The 12,464-nt window shown below is 43.5% G+C and overlaps 1 protein-coding gene across 2 annotated transcripts in view; it reads left to right on the top strand.

The window, feature by feature from the left end:
* The first annotated feature begins 2,650 nt into the window (after positions 1 to 2,650).
* ZYG11B (zyg-11 family member B, cell cycle regulator) overlaps positions 2,651 to 12,464 on the top strand; it is an 83,913-nt gene continuing 74,099 nt past the window's right edge. The window contains exon 1 of one of the 2 annotated variants that reach the window (XM_003799918.3): positions 2,651 to 2,865. In XM_003799918.3, coding sequence (XP_003799966.1) covers positions 2,836 to 2,865 — 30 coding nt within the window. In that variant the 5' untranslated portion in view covers positions 2,651 to 2,835. Of the gene's footprint in view, positions 2,866 to 4,707; positions 4,741 to 12,464 lie in introns of those variants that run through there. The other variant, XM_023519161.1, reaches the window with a different exon arrangement.

The raw sequence follows: 12,464 nt of genomic DNA, 5'->3' as shown, positions 1-12,464 counted from the left end.
GGGACTACAGGCTCCCGCCACAACGCCCGGCTATTTTTTGTTGCAGTTTGGCCGGGGCTGGGTTTGAACCCGCCACTCTCGGTATATGGGGCCGGTGCCCTACTCACTGAGCCACAGGCGCCTCCTGGCTTATTTTCATAGTTCCAAAGAATCCCAATTTGCAACCTTGAGATTGTGAATTGTTATAGGAAATCACATTTCTTAGAATGTTTATTGTAGAAACAGTATTTTTTTCACTTAAATCTCTCTCTCTCTCTTTTTTTGAGACAGAGTCTCATTTGTCATGCTTGATAGAGTGCTATGGTGTCATAGCTCACAGCAACCTCAAACTCCTGGGCTTACGAGATTTTCTTGCCTTAGCCTCCCAATTAGCTGTGACCACAGGTACCTACTACAACACCTGGCTATTTTTAGAGACAAGGTCTCACTGTGGCTCAGGCTGGTCTTGAACCTGTGAGCTCAGGCGATCCACTTGCCTCAGCCTCCCAAGTGCTAGGATTATAAGTGTGAGCCACCTCGCCAGGCCATTTTTTCACTTAATGTTGTAAATTCCATTTACCAAAGGAGATGGATTATATTAACCAACCTTATTATGAGTAACCACTCATTAACTCAACAAGAATAAAAAATTGTATAGAACCTCTTAAAATTAGAACAATGATAAAGGCAATCCTCATGGTAAAAATTAATTTTACCTATAAAATAAGTGGCTCTAAATTATTACAATTAATTTTTTTTTTTTTTGAGATGGAGCCTCAAGCTATCCCCCTGGGCAGAGTGCCATGGCATCACGCTCACAGCAACCTCCAAATCCTGGGCTCAAGCGAGTCTCCTGCCTCAGCCTCCCAAGCAGCTGGGACTACAGGCGCCCGCCACAGCACCTGGCCATTTTTTGGTTGCAGCCATGATTGTTGTTTGGCGGCCCGGGCTGGGGATTCGAACCCGCCACCTTAGGTGTATGCGGCTGGCGCCCTAGCCGCTTGAGCCACAGGCGCTGAGCCTACAATTAATTTTTTGAGACAGGGTTTCTCTCTGTTGCCCATGCTAGCGTTCCATAGTCTCACCATACTTCATAAATTCTCACTCTTTGCCCTGGGTAGAGTGCCATGGTGTCATAGCTCACAGCAACCTCAAACTCCTGGGCTCAAGTGATCCACTTGCCTCAGCCTCCTGAGTAGCTGGGTCTATACACACCTGCCACAATGCCCAGCTAGTTTTTCTATTTTTAGTAGAGACAGGGTCTCTCTCTTGCTCAGGCTGGTCTCCAACTCCTGAGCTCAAGGAATCCACCCTCCTTGGCCTCCCAGAGTGCTAGAATTACAGGCGTGAGCCATCACCATGAAATGGGAAAATGCACGAAACTGGAGAAATGTAGTAGTATAGTCAAGCATTATGAGCCCCTTTGAGAATAATGATACCAAATGCAGGGAAAGTCAGTCAGCCAGACGGTATGGTTTGGGATTCTTCTCCACCCTCTCCATTTTGCTTCAGGTTCAGGATAGAGTTTCCTCAGAAGAACTGGAGAAATGAAAGTGAATACCTGGGCATGATTTTCATGATAAACAATAGAATCTTAGTTGTTTAAGGAAGAAAGCCAGAACTTGAGGACTGTGTGAGGAAGAATATCAAAAAGGTAGTAGAAGCAATGGATTTCGATAGGATCAATATATTTGGGTCTCAGCTAGATCCATCTCTACCAAAAATAGAAAAACCAGCCCCGCATGGTGGCAGGTGCTTGTAGTCCCAGCTACTTGGGAGGCTGAGGCAAGAGAATCGCTTGAGTCCAAGAGACTGAGGTTGCTGTGAGTTATAATGCCACACAACACTCTACCCAGGGCAACAGAGTGAGACGCTGTCGGAATGAATGAATAAATAAATAAATGAATAAATTTGTGTTTCAGTAGAGTGGAACAGTTTTTGGAGTATTATCAGAGGGAGATAGACAGGAATGAAGCTGTGGTGGGAGCGTTAGATGAATACAATTTGAGACGATGGAGGGTTACAATTATTGCTAAGGAGAAGATCTAAACAGACGTCCTCAAACTACGGCCCGCGGGCCACGTGCGGCCCGCCGGGTATTTTTGCCGCTGCTGCCTGTCCTGCTTAGCAGCCAACTCATTCAGGGGCCCGCAGTCCGGCCCTCCAACGGTCTGAGGAACAGTGAACTGGCCCCTTGTTTAAAAAGTTTGAGGACCCCTGAAAGATATAAACCTGGGAGTGAGAAACTGAGGCGATTGTTCCTAGACAGGAATCCGGGAGGCTAGAGGATTGGACGAATCATCTCAGAGAATGTTGAAATCACCAATAATTACGACAATAGTAGTAATGAACGACAGTAAACCAGACACTAATACCTGAAAGAATGATGGTAAGTGACAGAGGAGGACTAACACAGTCGACTGAAATGAGAGGGAGCACTCCTCTCTAGTCATGACGTAATATTTAAAGGTCTCCTCCTTTTTAAAGGGAGCCAGGGAGGATTTGAGGTGTGCGGCTCCTTTAAAGGCCGCGACGGAGGTGCGGAGAGGGCGGGGGCAGAACGAAGCTGGAGGTCGGGCTTGGGGCTGGGACACCTCAGGGGAGTCTGCGCACTGCGAGAGGAGGCGGGGCCAAGCTCGGCTCGCGAGCCCGGGCGGGGCGTCCCGGGGGCGGAGTTTGCGCTGCTGTACGGGCTGAAGCTGCGGCTGCTGCACTTCTATCTTCCGAGGGAGAGAAGCCGAGGCCTGGGCCGAGCCCGGAGCCGCCGCTCGCCGGAGCCTCCTGGAGCCCCTGCGCCGGCTCAGCTTGGGGGCGGGCTCCGGTCCGGCCCGCCGCCGCTCCCAGGACAGAGGCTGCATGCCCGAGGACCAGGCCGGCTCAGCCATGGTGAGGGAGCGAGGCCTGCCGAAGCCGCAGCCGCCCGCCACCTTAGCCCCCGCTGGCCTGCCCCTCCCTAGCTCTGGTGTCCCCCTCCGGATCTGTGCGTTTACCTCGGCCCCTTGTTACTGGCCACTCGGTTTCCTGCTCCTTCTTCCCCGTGTACCCATTCACTTGCTGGGGGGGAGCCCCGTAGGTAACACCCCCTTAATCTCCCTTCTTCTCAGTGACATCCTTTTTTTATCACCCCCAGTGACAGCCTTGTTCTCGTTCACTGTGCCACCCTCTCTGCGTCCTTTAACCTGAACCCTTCCTTCCTTTTCTCTACTATTTTGCCTTTTTCTCTCTTCTGTGATCTTTAGTCCTCTCTCCCTTTTCCTCCGCATTTTTTGCTTGCTTCTCACCAGTCCCCCTCCCTTCGCCGTTTAATCTCCACTGCCCCCTTCTCTCCGTGTCCCTTCTCCCCTTCGTCCTCTCATCCACATTTCCTCTCCTCCTTATCGGATGTCCTCCCTCGCCCCCTCTTACAGCTGTCCCCATTTCCTTCTACAGGCTTCTGGGGTCTAAGCAGGAACAATTGAGGACTATTGCTTCCCGGGAGCTGTAGGGCGGGCAGATAGGAATTCTTTTTCCTTTTCTTTTTTGGAGAGGAGAAGGGGGAGATTGGAGGTATTGAAGAGAGAGCCTGGAAGCCTTATTAGTGTCATTGTTAAATCTGAGAGATGGTGTGTTACAGAGTGATGAAGTGAAGGCCAGCATGCACGCTGTGACCTTATGAGATATTTAGCTTTTTGACAGAAATAAGTTTAAAACTTTTGATTTTTAAAAAAATTTTGAGCATCTTTTGATGGAGGGTACAGTTTGGGAAATGGAAAACTATTTGTTTACAGGCTTGACTATTATAACTTAGAACAAATGATTTTTTTTTTTTGGAGGCAGAAACCAAGGGCATTTGAGGACTGACAATCAACTTGGTTGGCAGTCAGATTGTGACAGCCTCTTTAATACCTTCTCAAGGGTTCGTTTATTTTGCCATCTCTGCTTTACTTGGGAGAACCTTCTATTTGCAAATTTTTCAAAATAGGTTCAAACTTCAGTTTCCATTCAGTTGAATTACACGTGGTTTGCAGTAGATTTATTGAAAACATTGCTCCTGCTCCGTCACATGCACCTCCGTCACATGCAACAAGCTACATTTTGGTCTCTGAGAGGAATAGATGTTCTAGTCAAAACTAAATCCTGATAATTATGTTCTCCTAGGAGGTTAGTCGGTTTTTGTTTTCCCTCGATCTGTGCTTTAGGAAAGTGGATGACTATAAAGTCATTTAATCTATGGACTTTCCCTAACTTCCTGACTCTTGGATTTTTAGGTTGTCATTTTCCTGTGTCTGTCTCCTTCACTTTCACAGCCCATCACCTTGTTACTGTGTGCTAACCTGTTTCTCCCTGTGGAATGTGGGTTCTGGTAGGCAGCAACTGTGCCTTATTCCTGTTATTCCTGGTGCTCAGGCCAGCTAGGTGCTTGGATGATTTACTTTACCGTCTCATTTTCCTACCTGATAAGTATAATCTTAAACCGAAATTTGAGACACTGGACTACCCAGTGTGCGTTTGAGAATCTTATTTTTGGTGCAAAAGAAAATTTAGTAAAATATGTTGCTATTCTCTTCAGAATAACAAGCCATTCTGTTGAAGACATCAAGTTGTTAGATTTTTGGAAGTATGATCCCTCTTATGGAGAATTAATGTATAAATAAAGAGGGAGGAGCTATGTACTCATCTTTGGGTATTTGAGATCCCAAAGCGTCATTTGAGCTGGACCAGAAAGATGAATAAGATTTATATAAATCGTTTTGGGAAGAGAAAGCATGCTTCATTGTAAATGTGAGTAGAAAGTGGAAGGGAATTGGGATGCATGGTAGGAAGCAGGATTACCTTTATAAAGAAAAGAAGATGTATAGTAGAAAATACAGGTATCATTTTAGTCCATTTAGTCTGCTATAGCAAAATATAGTACCCACACATAATGGAGGGGACAAAACAACTCTCTGGGGCCCCTTTTATAAGGGCACTAATCTCATTCATAAGGGTTCTGCTCTACTGATCTCATCACCATTCAAAGGCTCTGCCTCCTCATACCATCACCTTAGGGATTAAGATTTCAACATATGAATTTTTAGGGGGCATAAGCATTCTGACCATAGCTGTATTAGGCATGATTATTTAATTTATTTATTTATTTGAGACAGAGTCTCACTTTGCCCTTGGTAGAGTGCTTGATGTCACATCTCACAGCAACCTCAATCTCTTGTGCTCAAGCGATTCTCTTGCCTCAGCTTCCCTAGTAGCTGGTACTACAGGCGCCCACCGCAACACCAGGCTATTTTTTAGAGATGAGGTCTCTCTGTGGCCCAGGCTGGTCTGGAACCTGTGAGCTCATGCAAGCCACCTGCGTCAGCCTCCCAGAGTGCTAGGATTACAGGTGTGAGCCACTGCGCCCAGCCTCTAAACATGATTATTTTTTAAGACTTTGCCTCCAACCAACTTGTTTTTTCCTTACTTGTTGACACACATGTACACACAGTAAGAGTACAGAAGAGGTGAAGAGGCAAAATATTAGCCGATTATGAGCTAGCAGTCGTCTGTAGAGGCTATTTTTTTGTTTGTTTTCCTTGTACATTATGTTTAGTAGTCACTCAATAAGTCAAATGAATGAGAAATTATTATAAAACTTTATATTTTATATTTGTCAGATGTTTCTTATGTGTATGAGATGTTTAAGATGCGTTTTCAGACTTTAAAATGAGAATGACCTGGAGGGCTTGCTGCGCCCTACTTGATTCATTAGGTTTTGGGTAGGGTTTGAGAGTTTGCATTTCTGACAAGAACCCAAGTAATGCTGATGTTGGTGGTTTGTGAATCACAATTAGAGCACCAAGAGCCCTTTTCTTTTTATTTATTTATTTATTTATTTATTTTTGAGACTCTGGTCTCACTGTGTCGCCCTCAGTAGAGTGCTGTGGTGTTACAGCTCATAGCAACCTCAAACTCTTAGGCTCAAGCGATTCTCTTGCCTCAGTTCCCAGATAGCTGGGACTACAGACTCCTGCCACAATGCCTGCCCATTTTTTTTGTTGTTGTTGCAGTTGTCATTGTCTATCTGGCCCAGGCTGGGTTAGACCCTGCCAGCCTCAGTGTATGTGGCTGGTGCCTAACCATTACTATGGGTGTGCTTTTGGAGTGCCATTGACTCCATTGGCATTCGGGATATCACAGGTGGTAAAATAGATGTGGTCCCTGCCTTTTGTATCTTATGTATGTGTAGAGTGATTTTAAATGTGAAGAGTTTCAGTACATTTTTTTTTTAAGAGACAGAGTCTTGCTTTGTTGCCCTCTGTAGAGTGCCGTAACATCACAGCTCACAGCAATCTCCAACTCCTGGGCTTAGATGATTCTCTTGCCTCAGCCTTCCAAGTAGCTGGGACTATAGGCACCCACCAGAATGCCTGGGTATTTTTTTGTTGTTGCAGTTTGGCTGGGGTGGGTTTGAACCCGCCACCCGCGGTATATGGGGCCGGCGCCCTACCCACTGAACCACAGGCACTGTCCAGTTTCAGTACATTTTGAATGTGCTAAGAAAGGAGAAATAGTAGCATAATGGAATGGGATAGTCAGGGATGGCTTTGCAGAGGATCTTACTTCCAAGTAGAGAACTAAGGGGTCAAATTATAGTGTTGTGGAAAGAGTAGTCCAGACAGAAGGAACAGCATGTGCAAATAACCCGTGGTGGTGTTCTCTCTTGGCTTGCTTAACTGTGACATATCCTGGAGTTCTCAATTCAAGGAACTCAAGGAAATCCTATCTGCTCCACCTGCCCTTCAAAAAAATCTAGATCACACTGCTGTTTATTATGTAGCTCTGTTTTTTTTTTTTTTGAGACAGAGTCTTACTATGTCATCCTCCGTAGAGTGCTATTGCATCACAGATCACAGCAACCTCCAACTCCTGGGCTTAAGCTATTCTCTTGCCTCCGCCTCCCAAGTAGCTGGGACTGCAGGTGCTGGCTACAACACCTGGCTATTTTTTGGCTGCAGTTGTCGTCGTTTAGAAGGCCCGAGCCAGGCTCGAACCTGACAGCCTCCATATATGTGGCTGGTACCCTATTCACTGAGCTATGGGCACTAAGCCTATTATGTAGTTCTTTCTTATAGAATACATATTAATTGTACTTTTTTTTTTTTTTTTTTGAGACAGAGCCTCAAGCTGTCCCCCTGGGTAGAGTGCCGTGGCATTACAGCTCACAGCAACCTCCAACTCCTGGGCTCAAGCGAGTCTCCTGCCTCCGCCTCCCAAGTAGCTGGGACCACAGGCGCCCGCCACAACGCCCGGCTATTTTTTGGTTGCAGCCGTCATTGTTGTTTGGCGGGTCCGGGCTGGGGATTCGAACCCGCCACCTTAGGTGTACGTGGCTGGCGCCTTAGCCGGTTGAGCTATAGGCGCCGAGCCTAATTGTACTTTTATATATCTTGTTTTAATTATTTCATTATCATCTGTCTCTACCTCTAGAGCATAAAAATCATATGTATAGAGATTATTCTGAACCAGCTGCTAAGGGCCCAGTGATGTTGTAGGCACTGTGGTTACAGTGGTTAAAAAACGGAAGACCAGGTGGCGACTGTGGCTCAAAGGAGTAAGGCACCAGCCCCATATGCCGGAGGTGGCGGGTTCAAACCCAGCCCCGGCCAAAAACAAACAAACAAAAAAATGGAAGACCAGGCCAGGTACTATGACTCATGCCTGTAATCCTAGCGCTCTGGGAGGCTACGATGGGAGGATTGCTTGACGTCAGGAGTTTGAAACCAGCCTGAGCAAAGTAAGACACCCCCATAGAAAAATCAGCCAGGAGTGGTGACATGAGCCTGTAGTCCCAGCTACTTTGGAGACTAAGGCAGGAGGATCACTTAAGCCCAAGAATGTGAGGTTGCTGTGAGCTAGACTGAGTCCATGGTACTCTAGCCTGAGTACAAGACAGAACAAGACTCTTATCTCAAAAAATAATCAAACAAACAAAAAAAACCCAAAACAAAAAAAGATAGGGGGAGGGATAGATAATAAACAAATAAATCTATAAATATATATTGAGAAGTAGTTAATAAATACTAAGAAAAAATAAAATAGGGTAAGATATATAGTGATGTGCTATGTGTATATGGGGGGGGGTACCTGTTTTAGATAGGATGGTTAAGCAGCAGTACTAATAGCTAATACTTATTGATTATGGTTTTACTGCATACTATTTTTTTTTTTTGAGACAGAATCTCACTATGTCACCCTCCGTAAAGTACAGTTGTGTCATAGCTCACAGCAACCTTAAACTCTTGGGCTTAAGCGATTCTCTTGCCTCAGCTTCCCTGGTAGCTGGGACTATAGGCGTCTGCCACAATGCCTGGCTATTTTTTGTTGTAGTTGCATTGTTGTTTAGTTGCTTTGTTGGCCCAGGCTGGGTTAAAACCCACCAGCCTCGATGCATGTGGCTGGTGCCGTAACCACTGTGCTATGGGCGCTGAGCCTACTGTATACTATTTGAAGGGTTTTATATATTTCATTTCATCGTCATAATCCATTGGGATAGGTAGCTCTATGAAGATATAGGCCATGCTATCATTTTATCTTTAACACTTATATACTACCTGGTACATACTAAGTACTTAACTGTTGAATTGAATGAAGGACTTTGAGGATGACAGATATTCAGGGAGGCTTTACTGAGAAGGGAACATTTGAACTGTGGGTTTTAACGTGTGAAGTTTTATTGGGTAAGAATTTGTGAGGGAAAGCCATTCCTGGTAAAGGGACCAGCTTGAGCATAGAAGCTGAGACAGAAACAGGTGTGATGTAGTCTGGAAAATGTGTGACTCTAGCATTGAGGGTGCAATAGTAGATGAGATTGGGGAATCTGAGGGTCACATCATGGTGGACCTTGAATCATAGGTTAAGGAACTTGGGACTGTTGTAAAGACCTTGAGTACCTTGAAAGGTTTTTTGGGGCCTTTGTGCCTGTAGCTCAGCAGCTAGGGTGCCAGCCGCAGACATTAGAGCTGGCAAGTTCGAATCCAGCCCAGGCCTGCCAAACAACAATGACAACTACATCCAAAAAAAATAGCCGGGTGTTGTGGCGGGTGCCTGTAGTCCCAGCTACTTGGGAGGCTGAGGCTAGAGAATTGCTTAAGCCCAAGAGTTTGAGGTTGCTGTGAGCTGTGACGCCATGGCACGGTCTACCCAGGGCAACAGCTTGAGACTCTGTCTCAAAAAAAAGAGGAAGTTTTTGTGTATGTGTATGTGTGAAGAAGTAATATAATCAAGAAAAGATTTTGCATTATGAAACAGTTTGAAATGAGGAACGCTATTATACCAGTCCCAGTGAAAAGTAAGCGTGTGAACTTTTGCCCTTACCTTGTATGGTGTTGGTGGTTTAAATGGGAGGAAGGAGAGTCAAGGGAACTAAATAAAATATGAAGATCTGGCACACTGATTTTTGGCCGGGTGAATTTTCCTTTGAGGCATCACTGTGAATTTGCGTGTAATCACTCATAGCATTGCAATTTTGCCTGCTGGTCTTCAGTTTCATATATGCTGCCTTTTTAGATTTATGAGAATATTAAAATAAACTTACTGTACAAAGTCCTTTGTTTATAAACAGTAGTTCTCCCAAAAGTTGTGTATTAAGGAATCAGTACTTCCCAACCTTATTTATTATTATTATTACTAATTCTTTTGGTTGCTGACATCATTTTTATTGTCTTGTAATGGCTGAGGAAAGATTATATTAATTGTTAGTCACCATGTCAAGAATATACTGACATATACATGCACACACCCCTTTTCTCATTGATGTAGAAAGCTGGAGGTCAGGAAAGGAGCAGTAACTTATTTTTATTTATTTTATTTTATTTTTTGAGACAGTCTCACTTTCTTGTCCCTGGTAGAGTGCTGGGACTACAGGCACCCGCCGCAATTCCTGGCTGTTTTTTAGAAATGAGATCTCACTCTTGCTCAAGCTGGTCTCAAATTTGTGAGCTGAAGCAATCTATCCGCCTCAGCCTCCCAGAATGCTGGGATTACAGGCATGAGCCCCATGCCTGGCTGCAGTAACTTATTTTAACAGTTCTCTCTTAGAAGGATTCAATTCTAGTAGCACATCTTTGACACCTTCTGAGTACACAGTATTTGACTAGGACTTCAGAGTATGAAGGGTGTGTAGAAGCCGGGACTTTGTTGTCCTTGAAGAATGTATGTTCTTAGATAGGACAAGACATATACATAGATACAGCAACGGGAAAATAATTCCCAGGCAACAGTGACTCCTACCCTCATCCCCAGGGGTTTGTATCAGAATTATCAATTCTTGAAACTGCTAAGAAGATGTGTGTGTGTCGGGGGGAATCAGTAAATAAGTTGAAATCCCTGTCAGACTTATGCTTTTGAACCATTAAGTCTGAGAGATCCCGTTCTAGTGTGAATCAGCGAGTCATTCAGAAGCACAGATGGAGAAATGTCCTACAATAGGAAGGAAACTTACTAAATTTGCTTCTTGCTTAAAAGAAAAATTATATATTATAAAGGGAGATTAAATGCCACTGGTGGCATTCTGTATCTCCCCCTTTTAGGCATACGGTGTATATGCTGATTAAAACAATTTAGAAATTAAACAGTGATTCCACATAAGTATTTTCTGCAGATGATAAATCGTGCTTGTGGACACAATGATGTATGAAGACAGAATCACTTCCTATTTCACTAAAATTTACAAACAAGACTCAACTAGTTTGTTTTGTTTAGGATAGTCATTCTAAGCATTTTTAGAGTATCTTGCTCTGAATTTGTCCAGGCAAAATTATCCTAAGTCACTGAGATCGTTTTTATCCAATTTTGCTCTGTGGTACTGTATATCAAACTTTTTATGGGTCCCTGATTTCAAAATAATGGTGATGTCTCTTAAGTAGAAAGTTATTTTTTAGCCCAAGAATATGGGGAGAGGGAGGGGAGTGTGGGTGGGTGGAGGGAGGGTGATTGGTGGGATCACGCCTATGGTTAATCCTGTGAGGATACATGTGAATCTCTCTAAATGTAGAATATAAATGTCTTAACATGGCTTGGCGCCTGTGGCTCAAGTGGCTAAGGCGCCAGCCACATACACCTAAGGTGGCAGGTTCACATCCAGCCTGGCCTGCCAAACCACAATGACGGTTGCAACCAAAAAATAGCCGGACGCCTGTGGTCCCAGCTGAGGCTGAGGCAGGAGACTCGCTGGAGCCCAGGAGTTGGAGGTTGCTGTGAGCTGTGATGCCACAGCACTCTACCCAGGGGGACGGCTTGAGACTCTGTCTCAGAAAAAGTAAATAAATAAATAAATAAATGTCTTAACACAATAACTAAGAAAAAGACATGAAAGCTATGTTAACCAGTTGGATGAAAGTATTTCAAATTGTATATAGAAACAGTACACTGTACCCCATGATAATATTAATGTATACAGCTATGCTTTAATAAAAAAATTTAAAAAAAGAAAGTTATTTTTTAGTCCTTTTCATTGTATTAAATTTGTTCATTCTAGAGGTCATGTTTAATCATTTCCAAGAACCTATTTTTGTATAGTTTTGTGTATATGAGAAAGCAGTCATTTTAAGTAAAATATATTTTATTTTAAAATTATATATGTAGTTCATTTAACAATACATTAAACAAAATACATTCAAATAAGTGCAGGCTCCGTGGTTCACACCTATAATCCTAGCACTCTGAAGAGTCCAAGGTAGATGAATTGCTTGAACTTAGGAGTTTGAGAGCAGCCTGAGCCAGAGCAAGACCCCTATCTCTAAAAATAGCTGGGTGTTATGATACACGCCTGTAGTCCCAGCTACCCCAGAGGCTGAGGCAAGAGAATCATCCCAAGAGTTTGAGTTTACTGTGAGCTATGACACCATGGCATTCTACTGAGAGTGTCAAATTTAGACTCTATCTCAAAAAAAATTTTTTTTTTAAATAAATTTCAGCCTTTTCCTATTTAACAGATGACAAATTAACATAAGATAAAGCATTATTTGTCAGATTTTAAAATGAATATATATTAAAATGTAGATTGCAGTTATGTTAATGGTATCAAAATAGACAAGGACTTTTCCAAAACTTAAATTATAACACTTGCATTTTTGTACTTAACAAAAAATCATAAATAAAGTTGTTTTGCTTTGTTTTGTTTGAGACAGGATCTCTCTTTTGCCCAGGCTAGAGTGCAGTGGTGTGATCCTAGCTCACAGCAACCTCAAATTCCTGGGCTCATGTGATCCTCCTGCCTCAGCCTTCTGAGTAGCTGGGATTACAGGTATGCATTGCCATACCTGCCTAAAAAAATCAAGTTTTTATGACTGTTCTGCTCTGTTTCTAAATGACAAAAGGAAGAGTTCCAGGATCCCACTTGTCAGCCTGGTTTTCCCAGTTAAAACCCTGGAAGCGTAGATAGTTTATTTCTAATAAATGAAAATCTAAATTTGATATAACTATCACTATATTTCTTATTTTTTTATTTTTTTGTTGAGACAGAGTCTCAC

This window comes from Otolemur garnettii, unplaced genomic scaffold (assembly GCF_000181295.1).
Source record: "Otolemur garnettii isolate 467f Iridium unplaced genomic scaffold, OtoGar3 scaffold00159, whole genome shotgun sequence".
Taxonomy (NCBI): domain Eukaryota; kingdom Metazoa; phylum Chordata; class Mammalia; order Primates; family Galagidae; genus Otolemur; species Otolemur garnettii.
Note: the sequence above shows the minus strand (reverse complement) of the source record. Positions and strands in the feature narration are given on the sequence as shown.